Source organism: Atractosteus spatula, chromosome 28 (assembly GCF_055471065.1).
Source record: "Atractosteus spatula isolate fAtrSpa1 chromosome 28, fAtrSpa1.hap1, whole genome shotgun sequence".
NCBI lineage: Eukaryota > Metazoa > Chordata > Actinopteri > Semionotiformes > Lepisosteidae > Atractosteus > Atractosteus spatula.
The window spans coordinates 2,382,028-2,396,887 of record NC_142733.1 but is presented as its reverse complement, the minus strand read 5'-3'; the positions used below and the strand labels follow the sequence as shown (position 1 = coordinate 2,396,887).

Genomic DNA, 14,860 nt, shown 5'->3' with positions numbered 1-14,860 from the left:
AGCCCCTCAGATCAAACATCTGTGGAATGTGGGTCTGCATGCTCACAGACCGCTGCCATTTTACTTGTTGTTGCCTCGACCACAGTAGCAGAAGGACCAGAGCATCTCCCCTCCCCCCATTCGCTCACTCTGCAGCTCCAGACACCTGGATCCCAGCTGCAAACCATTTCTCCAGGCTGGTTAATCGGAACCAGCGCCCAGGAATAATGGACCACAAAGTAAAGAGAACACAGCCATTTAAATTTAAAATAAACTTTGTGATTTTATTTCATACTTGGAAGTCATACAATCCTAAAGGAACAGGTGTCTTCCCTGGATGGTGAAGGAGGACAGGGGCGGTGTGGGGTAGGGGTCTGACGAGGGTCTTCTGGGGCCACAAGTCATTTTCCCTCAGGAGCCACATCTAGCTGAGGCAATTAGTCTTAACTGGACCAAATCAGCCCTCGTCCTCCCAGGGGCTCAGCTGCCGGTTTGCAGAGTCTGGAGAACTGTGGGTCTCCAGCGCCAGAGATCTCAGTGCAATCAGTGGCTGAAAATCTGCTTCACCTGAGCTAATTAAAACAATTACCTCCTCACAATTAAAACAGTTACATTTACACAGGAGGTGCAGCCCCTGATCACACTCTCCCCCCACAAGTCTTCTCTGGCGGTCTGTGTACGTATCCTTAACTCCACCTGATCTCCAGCAACCAAGAAAGTGGGAGTCATTAAAGCAATTATGGCTCAATTAAAATTAAAGCACCAGAGAGACAGCCCGTCACAGAGATGAGCTGAAAGGACCCAGGGCGCCCCTTCCCCATGTTGTAACAGAGCACTATTGAGTCTGATTTAAAAAATCTAATTGCTGTGCTGGATATCCATAAGACTGAAGCATGTTCTATATTCTCTATTGTTGTTAATATACATGGAAATACACCAATTTAGGAAAACCAAGGCGCTCCAGAGCCTCATTCCTCTGTCCTGGTGCCGGAGCCACAGGGACAGGTTTTCCACAGCAGCCCTGAGCTCCTGACGGATTCCCCGAGTCGGTGAAAGAACTGGTGCCGGCGCTGCCGAGTGCAGAGGTAGCCCGGCTGTGGGCTTTCACTTCCCCAGTGGTCTGGCAGGGCTGTGCTCCTCGGCTCCACGACAGAAGAGCCCGCCCTGCGGTCCAGGACAGATTCTACTGGCAGAACATAATCCTCCTGCTGGATCCACAAGTTTAAACAAACCTCCGGAAGCAGGAGAGGACACAGGCTGCTTGTGACCCCGACACCTACAGCAGCTCCTGAGGCAGAGCACATTAGTACTGCGGTGTAGAAAAACAATGTGCTTCTGCCCCTTTTTAATCAGAATGCAGCCCACAGTTCAAGGAACTGTTTACACACAACCCAAATCCTCCCGTTCACACCAACCAACTCAACAACAAAATAAATAAAACGCAATCACACAGTCCAAGCTAACTACAATATATTAATATAGATCCTCTGGTGTCATACGCTCATTAAAACAGGAAAAATGAAAGAAGCACAGGACCTCAATCACAAGGCTGCCCAAGCCCAGCCCTTCACATCCGGCAACTGCACACACTCACAGTATCAACAGAAAAGCAAACTGAAAGCAGAGACTGGGGGTTATTGATCAACTCCACCTCTTACAGCTCGAGGGGGACCGAGCTGCACGTCCAGGGTCTGAGCTACACTACGTAGGGCTGGGGGGTGTTTCGCCTTTTGCACCTCAAGTCAGCAGGCCCTCACAGCACAAAAACCTCCCTCCACACAGGACGCCCCTGTGAGAGGATGGAGTCGGGGGGTTTCCGTGATGCATGGCGCACTGGGGCAATGCTGGGGCGGACTGACCCCTGAGCCCATTCTGCGGAACGGTCTGATCTCCTCCACTCCAGGACACCAGCCCAGGCTCGGGCTGCGCTCTGTGAAACACACTGGCCTGCTCCACAAATTCCACATGAATCCCTCATGTCATTTTGTTAATATTGCAGAAAACACCCCCTCCACCGCGACCCTGTTCAATACCACTCTCCCCAGTCTCTGAATCTGTAAGATCCAGGGCCCAGTAGCACAGCCACGCCCCCAGAGGACACACGACCAGGACACCCCCCCACCCCCAACCCACTACTCACAGGAGAAACGGCATGGGGGTCCCAAATATAAAAATAAACATTCACACAAACACACCCCAAGTTAAAAAACTAAGGGTTAAAATGTGGCACCCCCCCACCCCCGAATGGATGCAATCTCCCCCCTCACCAACCTCCTGCCCCCCCACCACAGCACTCACTGTCCACACACGCCACTCTCACTCGCGCACACTCACACGCCACTCCTCACAGCCACAGAGAGGGGGAATGGGGGGGTGGGGGTGGGGGGGGGGGCTGTGCTGGTTTTATTCTCCCCCAGACAGGACCCACGCATCTCCACAGAAATCGCAGGTCTCCAGGAGACAGACGTCGGCCTCAGAGAGAGAAGGTCATCGCGTCGGGTGTCTGTGCCAATCCACCTTTGTTCCGTAGTCACCGTTCAGATGTAATCCCATCATCCCTCACAGTTTCTGGATCTTCTCCGCCACCACGATGGGGTTCTCCTTGCGGATCTTCTCGGCCGCCTCGCTCCGGTAGTCGTAGGGGCAGCCGTGCTTGTCCGAGTAGCGGTGGATCCCACAGAAGAGGTTTCCGCAGCGACAGTCAAACCCTTCAAGGAGCATCGCAGCCATTAACACCTTTGCTTGACCCAGGCTGGACTCCTCCCCACTGCCCTCCTCACCCGACCCGGCCCAGTCCCGCCCCTGTCTCCCTCAACCGACCCGACCCTGTCCCCCTCACCTGACCCGACCCGGCCTGCCCTGCCCCTATTCCCCTCACCCGGCCCAGTCCCACCCCTGTCCCCGTCTCCCGACCTGACCTGCCCCTGTCCCCCTCACCGGACCCGGCCCAGTCCCGCCCCCTTCCTACCTGTCAGGCCCACTTTCTTACGGCAGGTGAAGCAGCGGTTCTTCTTCTTGCTCTTGTCGGGTGTCTTGTCGCTGCCCTCGGCGGAGCCCTGCGCCGTGTCCAGAGCCGCCCCTGTGCCAGGAGAGCCGTCAGGCTGGGAGAGACTCAACTAGACCCGCGCCTCCCTCGGCCCTCCCCACGCCTCCCGCCTCCCTCTTCACACCTCCCGCCGCCCTTTCCCTGACGTGCTCTCCACGCCCAGCGCCTCCTGTCACTGTCCCCCCCCGCTGTTCTAAACTGTTAGCTTTAAAAAGGGGGTTTTTATGTTCCTGCTAAACTCTGTAAATATCCAGAGTCATCCCTGAACAGCCCAAACCTTTAGAATCATATAACAGCCTAAAATCAAGGAAATGGTCACCTCCTTCTGGGATTAAGAAGATAAATGAAGCCATTAGGAGTCCTGCAGGCTGTCAATAAATCCGGCTCGCTGGGCTGGGAGCAAGAGGGTCTCAGGCCTTACCTGCAACTCTGGGGCCACCCTCCTCTTCCTCTTTTTCGGCTTGGTCCGATTCGGAGGCGCCGTCATCACGGGAGATGCTCATGGCTGTCATCTGCTGGGTGACCGGGCCAGAGGAGCTACAGAGAGCCCCAGGGAGAGCGAGCAGGAGAGGAGAAAACAAGGATCATCATTGGCAATTAGCGGGTCACTGTCACGGGGAAGAACAAACCGAACTTTATGAAGGCACTAACACACATGTCCGATTCATAGGAAATCAGAAATTACTGTGTGAGATTTCAGGGAGAAATCTTAGATTTGTGCTCCTAATAGTCCCTTAAATATGGCTGTTTATACCTGACAGTTAGAAAGTTCTGAAAAAATACAGAAACTTTAAAAAGTACTTTTTTTCGGAAGAAGTATATTACAGTTTAGATTGAACCATAGATTTAGATCTGTTAGATTTAAATTCACACAACTGGGCGTGAATTTGAAGGGTTGTGAAATAGTAAACCCGAGAAAAAGGTCTGTATCTCGGGACCAATCGGGAGTCGACCGCCCCGTCTCGGGATCTTGGGCTCCAGGGGGCCCAGAGAAGGAGCCTCGACGGCGCGACTGGGCAGCTGGTGAGAGAGCGAGACAGCGGCCAGGCCATGCAGGCCCTGATGGGAAGGTCAAGACACAGGTGCGGCACTCATACCCCCCTTACCTGGCCTTGCTGTCCTCCAAGTCGGGGCTCCCCTCCGTAGTGGTGGCAAGGCTGCCTTCCGCGGACACCCCGGCGCTCCCGCTGGACACCGACGGAGACGCAGCTGCCGCTGCTGCAGGGACAGGAGAAGGTCAAGCTGGCGCCCCAGAACGAGCTCCCACCCCGCTAACCAGCCCCTCAGGGACCTCCTGCCGGTCAGCCCAGCACCACAGCAAGGGACCGACAGCAGGACAGCTGTCCGCCTGCCAGCATCCCCCCTGTCTCCGCGCCTCAATACAGTCTCTGTCTGAACCGGTACGGTTTATTTCCACACTGAAAATGGGAGGAACACGTTTCAGCCGTCAAATCTTCTTCAGGTGTGATTCTGCCTCCTGGCTGCTCACACTTCTCCCTCAGCCCCCTGCTAATTCTGCTGTGGCCACTGTCACATGACCCCTCCCCTCCTCTCCACCCCTCACACCTGAAGAGCCTCTACAGGCAAGGCGCTGCAGCCTTTCTTCCTGCTCTTCAGTGTGGAATCGAGCTCTGCTTCTTCCTTTACAAAGAACAGGTAAAGGTTTTTTCCCCGCTGAAAGGAAAAGGAACCATTGTGGCTGTGGAGCTTTTACAGGTGTGAAGGTTTCTACCTGAAGAATCTCCACAGTCGAAACATTGTGTCTCTTTTCCTTTCAGCAGGGAATAAACTTTTACCTGTTCTCTGCAGCCCGCGCACGTCAATGCAGCTCCCCACTCGAACACGCTCCCTGACGATGTGTGCGCCGGCTCTGCTTCCAGACCTCTCCACCCCCCCACGGCCCGGTGCTGTGAGCTAGCAGGTGAGCCTTACCTGGGGGGCTGACGCGGCCCCCGCCCTGCTGCCGCTGCAGGTGTTCCTTGTAGCAGACTGAGCACATGCCATCGGTGCGGGGGTTGCCGTAGAAACCGCACCCCATGGCGCAAAGCATAGGCACCTGCGTGTGATTGGTCTCCTGAGCCATGCTCTCTGTCGGGGGGGCGGGGGCAGTCCTGTGGGCAGGAAGGGCAAAGGTCAGACAGGTTGACCTCGGGGTATCCCACGGCCGACACCCCGGCCGGTAATCAGAACGTAACCAGGATCAACGGGGCACTCTGTACATCCCTGCCTGTTCTGAACGGGGCTCCATTCGAAAACAGGGAACATGAATAAGGACCTGGAACCAGACAGATAAGTCAAGGGTTCAACATTTTTAAGGCAACCAACATCTATTTACTTAACACCACAAGGCCTTACACTGTGCAGGTGAGCGCCTCTTTCTTAGTCCCTTATAAACCACAGATTTATCATCTCGCATGGAGAAGACCGTGAGGCACAACGGTGACCGTCGCGGTTCCGCAACAGGGAGCCAGCCACGTGAGCTCAAGGAGACCTCCCCCAGCCCAGGGGGGTTGATGTCGCCGTGCCCAAACTAGCTCCGCTACCCGACATCAATACATCCATCCCTCTGAGGAGGAACCTAAAGATTAAGACAGCTAGAACTCAAGTGGACACAGGAAACTGCTTCACAAAGTCCAGGGGTCCTGGGTCAAGCTGCCTGAATGGGTTGATTCCCTGGGACACTTCAAAACCCAGATGAATGGGATTCTGCGACAGACAAGGTACAAGCAACTGAGCCAGAGCAAACCAGCCCCTCGATCACAACTGGACATGAGGACACAGGTCTCACGCCAGACGCTGTGGGCTTCAGTGCTCCAGACATATCCTGTATCAACATGAACCCATTCTCCCCAAACACTGCGGTCCTGCAGTCTTTGTTGGTGATGTTTGTTTTTGAGGAATTGTTGTGTTGGACTCTCCCATAAAACAAATTTCGTTTTTAGAACAAAAACCGATAACGAGACTCGACAACACGTTTAAAGAGAGCTCTGCTACACATGTTCCAGCGAGGAGAGGAACCGGGTAAGATCTCAGATGGAACACCACTGCCCCGGAGAAAGCGAGTCCGGCTCCAGGACAGTGCCCTCGGACCCCAGAGGACAGCCCGCGGTGTCCGGACACTACCGCCCAGCAACACTCCGGGCAGGTCCGACTGACACGCACACGGCCAATCAGGTCGCAGATTTAGACTGTTTTCAGAGTCTATCACCCAATAACCGAGCGCCTATTCGCGAAAGGGGCGGGTCTTGCAACACCTCAAACAATACCTGGAATTCAGCCAGGGAACGATAATCCAGTCCGAGGCTTTGAGGCCTACTCCATATACTTTTCAAAGACCGTATTATTAAAAATTTCACCCAGTGGTTTGTGCTTCCAACAGGGACATAAAGAGCTCCTCGATATTAAACACCTGGAACAGACGGCCGCTATCAATTCTAAATAAAAATACGTGTCAATCAATATCCAAACTGGCCCAGAGGAAACTTACTCAAAGCATTTCCGTCTTTCTCGTGAACTTTATCTGGGCACAAAAACCACCAACTGTCTGCAAACAAAGCGCAGGGTCATAAATAAACCAATTTTCACGGTCGCTCCGGGTCGAGCTGCCCAGCGAGAGCCGAGCCGAGCCCCGGTGCAGATGACACAGAGCTGTCTCTAGGACGGCATTTTATAAACGCTTCAAAGGAAAATGAAATAACCACAATAATATACGATACACCAGACCTACTACCCGCGTCTCCTAAATCCCCTAGACTAAAATTTGGGATTTTATTAAATTAATACATTATATCCAAAAAACACAAACAAATAGTTCTTCAGCGATGTAAAACTAAACTGTGAATTCGAACAGAAAAAAACCCCACTTCCCCAAACTCCCAGGCGCAGAGCCCCGAGCGTCTCGGCGTCTGTGCTCTACTGAAACTGCGGACCTGCGGCTCGCCCGCCCGGGGGAGGAGACGGGCTGTCGGCGGCGAGGCCACACGGACCCCGCCGGCCCGGGACCGACGCGCTGCCGACGGGGGTTCGCCCTACCTGCTCGGCGTGGGGTAGTGGTGTCTCTGTTCTCCGGGAGATTTGGGAAAATCCCTGCAGCCAGACCGTCCTGCGCTCTCGGCCTCTCAGCGCCCAGCCTCGGATCCCGTCATTCCGCGGACAGGGCCTGACGTCACGATGACATCATCCCCAGAGTTACGATTCCCTTTTCTATCGATGCTGTTGTTTTGTTGTTGTTAGAATATAAAGCTCCTCTCTCCGATTATAGTCGGATCACACTCTACACCAGCACAGAGACAGCTAGCTGTACGACCTCAACAAGGCGTCCAGACCAGATGGGCCACAGTCTGGACAGATATCAATCTGCACTGCGTGATTAGGAAATTCTATTGGACACATTCCTAAACACTCCGTATCAAACCAACAAAATAGGGATAAACAAAACTAAACAACCTTTTTCACAAACTAGCATCAAAATCAAAGCTGAAAACAACAAAATAAAAACTACCAAAAAACCCCAAAAAAAACTACCAAAAGCAAAAGGTGGTTTGACACGGAGTGCAAAAACATCAGACTAGCACTACGAAAACTCTCAAATCAAAAACACAGACAACCACACTACACAGATCTGCGCCTCAGCTACTATGACATGGTAAAACTTTACAAACACACGCTGATAAAGAAAAGAAACATACATGAACAAACAACTTGCAGAAATTGAGGAGTCACTAAATCAGAACTGTTTCTGCGAGAAGTGGAACTATAAATAAATGAAAACCAGAAGAATTGGCCAATCAAAAATGGAACAATCTGGCAAAAATACTTTGAAAATCTGTACCAAATGCTTCCAAGTACAAATAAATCAGACCAAAATATCATTTATGGAAAAACTCGAAATTTTGTAATCGGCTTTTAAAGACAACCGACTCCCCGATTACAGAGCAAGAGGTACTGGACAAACTCCAGGCCCTCAGACCACACAAAGCCTGTGGCCAAGATGGAGTCAACAATGAGATGCTGAGACACAGCAGCTCAAAGTTGCAACAAGCCCTGCTCAAACTTTTCAATCTCATCATGAAAGCAGGTTGATTCCCTGAGGCCTGGAACCGAGGACTGATCATGCCCATCTATAAGAGTGGAGACAGACTAGATCCCAACAACTACCGGGGCATCTGTGTGAACAGTACTCTGGGGAAGGTATTTTACAGTAGCCTGAAAACATGAATACTGACCTTCCTTACCGAACACAATGTCCAGAGTAAAAGTCAGATTGGCTTCTTAACAGATCACCACACACCTAATCACATTTACTGTACACCCTACGCACACTAACAGACAACCAGGTCCACCAAAACGACAAAGGATTTTTTTTTTGCCTGCTTAATTGATTTCAAGAAAGCATGTGACTCGATCTGGCACGAAGGAATATTTTATAAACATCTCTAAAGTGGCCTAGGGGGTAAAGTGTATGACATAATTAAATCAATGTACTCGGAGAACACATGTGCAGTGAAAATTGGAAACAAAAGGACAGAATTCTTCACCCAAGGTCGTGGAGTGAGACAGGGCTGCAGCCTGAGCCCAACACTGTTCAATATCTATGAACAAGTCTATCAATGTTCAATTTCATCAATGAGTTAGCAGATATGTCGGAACAGTCTGCAGCTCCTGGTCTCACACTACAATACACACAGATCAAGTTCCTGCTCTATGCAGATGCCCTGGTCCTGCTGTCGCCCACAGAACAGGGGCTGCAGCAGAACCTGGCACTGCTGGAGCTGTACTGCCAGACCTGGGCACTGACAGTCAATCTGGACAAGACCAGAGTCATGGTCTTCCAGAAGAAAACCAGACCTCAGGGAAACAAGTACCACTTCACTCTCAACAACACATTGGAGCACACATCCAGCTACACATACCTTGGTCTGACTATGAACTCATCTGGGAGTTTTGACCTGGCAGTGAAGGCACTGACGGAGAAGGCACCCAGGGCTTTCTATACAATAAGAAGGAGACTCTTCAACATCAACCCACCAACAAGAATCTGGCTCCAAATATTTGAAAGTGTAATCCAACCCGTTGCCCTATAGGGCAGTAAAGTGTGACACTAAATCACAGACTGGGATTATACTAAATGGGACAAACACCCCATAGAAATTTGCTTTGATGTATAGTAGAAAGTGGATTGTAAAAGTAAGGCTGAATAATGATGATTATATGTAAAATGGTTTTGTTTTGTTCTCTAAAATAAAAAAAAATTAAAAAAGAAACTCTGCACATGGAGGATGTTTCTACAGAAAAACACCTTACAACGGGTGCAGGGCCGAATTAGGCCAATACCCATTACTAATAAAAATACAAAAGAAAGTAATAAAGTATTGGCTACACCTAAAAAGCAGCAACCAAAACTCTTACCACCACAAAGCCCTGCTGAGCCAAGAGCTGAGCCCAAAACAGAGCCTCCTGAGCCAGCTGGTCCTGAGGCTCATGGTTCTGAGCCACACCGACACTAACCAGCCTCAGGACAGCACTGCTAGAGCACCACAACCCAGACTCCACCACATCACAGCACAATACACGCAACACACAACCAGCATCAGGACAGCACTGCTAGAGCACCACAACCCAGACTCAAGTACATCACAGCACAGATCACACACACTGGAGCACACACACACAAACACAACATAAACTGGAATGCTGCAGAATTCTAAATAGACAATACACACTAATCAAATATTTGACCAAGATAAGAAACAGCAAAAAGAAACAGACCCTGATGAAGTACAGGCTCAGTGACCACAGCCTGGCCATAGAAACTGGGTGACACAGGCAGACCTGGCTGTCCAGAGAGGACAGGCTGTGCTCCCACTGCCAGCGGAGAGAAATAGAGACAGAGGTGCACTTCCTACTGCACTGTGACAGATATTCTGGGATTAGAGAAACATTCTTCCCCAAATTTACAAATCTAATCCCAGAATTTCCACATCTACCAGAATCACAACAACTCCCAATCCTACTGGGAGAGGGCGGAGGGAACTCAGTTGAACTGGCAGCCCAGTATGTGTTTTCCTGTCTCAGCCTGAGGAGAAGTGAGCCTGTCTCCCAGTAATATGTTATATGTTTTTGTTATATGAAGGCAAATTTTAACGTTGTACAGCTGATGAAGAACTCTAATATATTTACAAGGTCAGCAGGGGGACAAACGTCTTCTGGCCTCCGGATTTTCATGGCAAATTGCTTGCGTACGACCGAAGATGCACTTTTTTTGTATGTAAATGTATAATGATGTGTCTGTATCGTAAATGTCTGTACAGTATATTTTATTTTAAATTGTATCTCCTTACCACCACACCGGGGCTGAGCTTCAGCATGGAGTACAGTGCTTAGAGATGAAAATTGATCTAGAAATGCAATTCAAAGGGCTTCTTGGACTTATTACTGGTCCATGTTTAGGATGGTGTGTAAAGATGTGTTGGATGGATGCTGTCTATTACCGGCTTTATGTTGTATATTTGTGCTGTCTGTCTTCGAATTGCATGAGCTCACCAAACCAGATCCCATGCAACTAGTTGTTATGGCAATAAAATACTGAACAGCTTGAACATCTTGAATCAACTGAAAAAATTTTAGAGAACACTCAAAATGGGTTGATGACTGTACTGTCAGACCAGGGCGCGGACAGTCAATCTGGACAAGACCTGAGTCATTCTTCTTCCAGAAGAAAGTCAGATCTCAGGGAAACAAGTACCACTTCACACTCAACAACAACACATTGAAGCACACATCCAGCTTCACATACCTTGGTCTGACTATCAGCTCATCTGGGAGTTTTGACCTGGCAGTGAAGGCACTGAAGGAGAAAGCACTCAGGGCCTTCTATGTGCTTAAAAGAGGATCTACAACATCAACCCCCCCCCCCCCCCCCATAAAAATCAGTCTGAGAGTATTTGAAAATGTTATCCAACCCATTCCCTTATACAGCAGTAAAGTGTGGGATCCCCTCACAGACCTGGATTACACTAAATGGCACAAACACCCCATAGAAACTCTGCACATGGAGTTCTGTAGAAACATCCTCCAATGTGCTCAGGGGAGAATTAGGCCAATAACCATTGCTAATTCAATTCAATTCAATTTATTTTTATATAGTGCGTTACACAACAAGGTTGCCCCAACTCGCTTAACAAAGCAAGTGACCGTACATGTTGTGAATACAGAACAGAAAAGACCAGAAGACAATGGAGGAGAGGAACCAAAAACTCCTTAGTAAGGAGAAAAAAACCTCTTGGGGTCCAAGGTCAACTGGTTGTCCAACCCCTTTGGGCATGCTAACATTATACACTTAAAAAAAGGAATAAATGAATAAAGGTAGTAATCCATCCATTATGTCTTCTGTATGTCAGTACTCCATGCAGATCTCTGTGCCCAGGGCATCATCCAGACATGTGGAGAGGAGAATAGAATAGTTTGGTCAGAAGAGATGTATCTACCTGGTGGGCCAACACAGAGACACACAATGGCATGTAGAGCAGCACCAGCAGCCATGGTTGCAGCAGGCTATGATGTAAGGTGTGAGTAGGATAGGCTGAAGTAATAGGTCTTCAGTCTGGATTTGAATCCTGAGATTGACTCGACATCCCAAACATGGGGTGGAAGACTGTTCCATACACTAGGGGCCCTGTAACTAAAAGCTTTACTGCCAACTGTTTTCTTATTAATGTGTGGAATATGAAGAAGACCTGCATTCTGTGCAAGTAGGTGACTTGGATTGCATACATTAATCAGCTCCATTAAATAATAATAATTATGATAATAATTGCTTACACTTATATAGCACTTTTCTGGACACTCCACTCAAAGCGTTTTACAGGTAATGGGGATCCCCTCCACACCCACCAGTGTGCAGCCCCACTTGGATGATGTGACAGCAGCTATAGTGCGCCAGAACGCTCCACACATCAGCTCTCAGTAGGGAGGAGAGCAGAGTGATGAAGCCAGTTCAGAGATGGGGATTATTAGGAGGCCATGATTGGTAAAGGCCATTGGGAAATGTGGCCAGGACGCCGGGGTTACACCCCTACTCTTTTCGAGAAACACCCTGGGATTTTTAATGACCAGAGAGTCAGAACCTCGGTTTTACATCTCATCCGAAAGACGGCACCTTTTTACAGTAAAGTGTCCCCATCACTGTACTGGGGCATTAGGACCCACATGGACCATAGGGTGAGCGCCCCCTGCTGGGCCCACTAACACCTCTTCCAGCAGCAACCTTAGTTTTTCCCAGGAGGTCTCCCCTCCAGGTGCTGACCAGGCCCAACCTGCTGGGCTTCAGTGGGCGGCCAGCTGGGAGTTGCAGAGTGATGGTTGCTGGCGAATAAACAGGTGCCTGAGTTCTGAGAGCCTTTTAAGTAGAAGGATTTTGAAGTCCGCCCTGTACCTGACAGGAAGCCAATGAAGAGAGTTAAGTATGGGGGTTATATGGTCGTACTTTCTGCTCCTAGTAACAATTCCAGCTGCTGCATTCTGAATTCGCTGTTAGGTGTTGAAAGAGTGGTGGGTGCTCCCTGATAGTAGGGCATTGCAGTAGTCTAACCTGCTGTATACAAGAGCATGTATTAATTTCTCTGTGTCTTGAGTGGAGAGAAACTGCCTTAGTTTTGCAATATTTCTTAACTGTAGGAAGCATGTTTTTGATACTGTTTTAACATGAGAGTTAAATGAGAGCCTTGTGTCTAATATGACGCCTAGGTTAAGTACTGAGTCTTTGAGGCAAATTTTTAAATCCTCCGAGTTTAGTGCTGAAGTTATAGTAGTCCTATCAGTATTGTTGCATCCAAACAACAGAACCTCAGTTTTATCAGAATTGAGTAACAAATTTTCACACCTCCAAGTCTTTACTTCATTAATGCAGTTAACTAAAGTGATAATAGAAGAGTTGTCGTTAGGTGTGAACGAAATGTATATTTGAGTGTCATCAGCATATGAATGAAAGTTAATATTATGTTTTCATATTATCCTACCTAGCAGCAGCATGTAGAGAGAGAACAATATTGGTCCCAGCACTGATCCCTGTGGTACCCCACATTGAACTGGTACAGCTACAGCAACACAAATCACAATCAACCAAATCACAGCACAAGCCAAGGAACACTATCTCACCCACTGGGACACACACACAAGCACAATACAAACTGGAATGCAATATAGTAGCTGAATATCTGACCAGGGTAAGACACAACAAAAAGAAACAGACCCTGACAGTACAGGCTCGGTGACCACAGCCTGGCCATAGAAACTGGGCGACACAGGCAGACCTGGCTGCCCAGAGGACAGGCTGTGCTCCCACTGCCAGCGGGGAGAAATAGAGATAGAGGTGCACTTCCTACTGCACTGTGACAGATACTCTGGGATTAGAAAAACATTCTTCACCAAATTAACAAATCTATTCCCAGAATTCCCACACCTGCCAGAATCAGGACAGCTCCTGATCCTACTGGGAGAGGGAGGAGGGAGCTCAGCTGAACTGGCAGCCCAGTATGTGATCTCCTGTCCCAGCCTGAGGAATAGTGAGCCTGTCTCCCAGTTAGGTTCTATGTGTTATATGTTGTTTGTAAAAGTCCTGTGATGTATTTGTATTATAACTTTATGTACAGTAGATTAATTGTATATGCTTTGGCAACACTGTAACCTAACAGCCTAAAAAGCTGTTTGAATTTGGAAATTTGAATTTGACTGTGACCAGCAGGGGGCGGCAGATGCACATTAATAACCTGCTCCAGCCAGGGAGACAGTGGGAGACCTGATTCCCATCTCAATCGCGTCATGCATGGTGTCTGTTTCTCTCTGTCCCCTGTTTTTCTGGGACTGCTCTGTCCCAGTTCACCACAGACATGGATCATGGCATCCATTCTATTTGAGCTTCCTCTTGAACAATACATCCAGTCTGTCTACACTGTTGCTGAATGAAAAATAATTAAATGGGCACTAATAATTCACAGAAGCCACTCAAATTTTCCCTGTGAAGTTATTGAGTTTAGTACAGGTCCCGAAACAGTGATTCACAGGTCGAAAATGGCAGTAGGACAGTTTTAGTTCTGTTCAGTCTGTCTCAGTGCTGACGGGGAGGAGGAGCAGGAGGGTGCAGATACAGGCTAGCCTGAGGGACTCCGCCGGTAGCTGCTGGAGAGAGCCGTCTGTTAAACTGACCTTGAAGGAAAGAAGCCAGAGACCTGCGCCAGCCTGCTGATCATGGGCTGGGTCAGGGCAGGTCTGCAGGGAAGAGGGCTTCTGTTGCTACATGCTCTGAAGCCCATGCCTGGGACTCTTAATGACATGGTTCATTGAAATCATGTAACGCCAATGAGACGAGCACAAAACACATTCATCTTTTTGCTCCGCTTGGTTCCTGCTGGACAGCATCTCCATCAGCCTGAATGTGCTTTCTGTCCTCGGTCCTCATCAAAGTCATTCCCAGCACCATCCCCGACTCCCTTCACTCCCCTGTTCTCTCCTCTCTCTCTACATCGACAGGTTCCTTTCTCACTCTTCCTCTGTCTCGGCCCCAGTCCTCCTCTCCTCCTCTCCCATTGGACCTCTCTGCCAGTACTCTGCCACCTTCCATCTCTCCCCGCTGTCCGGGGCAGAGCGATGGCTCAGGGTGTGAACGTGGTCAGGGATGTGGAGACATCCTGCTGCCTCTACATCTTGATTTGGTCATTGTTATTATTTTCTTTACTTCGTGTTTCTCAGAGAAATTGGCGTCCTGGTTTTCTCCTTTCATTCTGCAACACAATTGTTCTGCTTTCACACAAAGAATACCATTTATCCAGGCCTATTGCC

At 49.2% G+C, this 14,860-nt stretch overlaps 1 protein-coding gene across 2 annotated transcripts; it reads right to left on the bottom strand.

Annotated features, from left to right (window-relative positions):
• Positions 1-236: 236 nt before the first annotated feature.
• On the bottom strand, positions 237-7,194 carry LOC148813704 (AN1-type zinc finger protein 5). 2 transcript variants are annotated; one of them, XM_088907625.1, is made up of 6 exons: positions 7,058-7,194; positions 4,958-5,136; positions 4,132-4,243; positions 3,447-3,562; positions 2,948-3,058; positions 237-2,687 (listed from the first exon to the last, which is right to left on the bottom strand). In XM_088907625.1, exons 2-6 carry the CDS (start codon positions 5,106-5,108, stop codon positions 2,539-2,541), a joined length of 639 nt encoding a protein of 212 aa, XP_088763751.1. In that variant the 5' UTR covers positions 5,109-5,136; positions 7,058-7,194; the 3' UTR covers positions 237-2,538. The 2 variants fall into 2 exon arrangements, with proteins under 2 accessions (XP_088763751.1, XP_088763752.1); XM_088907626.1 differs by lacking the exon at positions 2,948-3,058.
• Between the last annotated feature and the right edge of the window lie 7,666 nt (positions 7,195-14,860).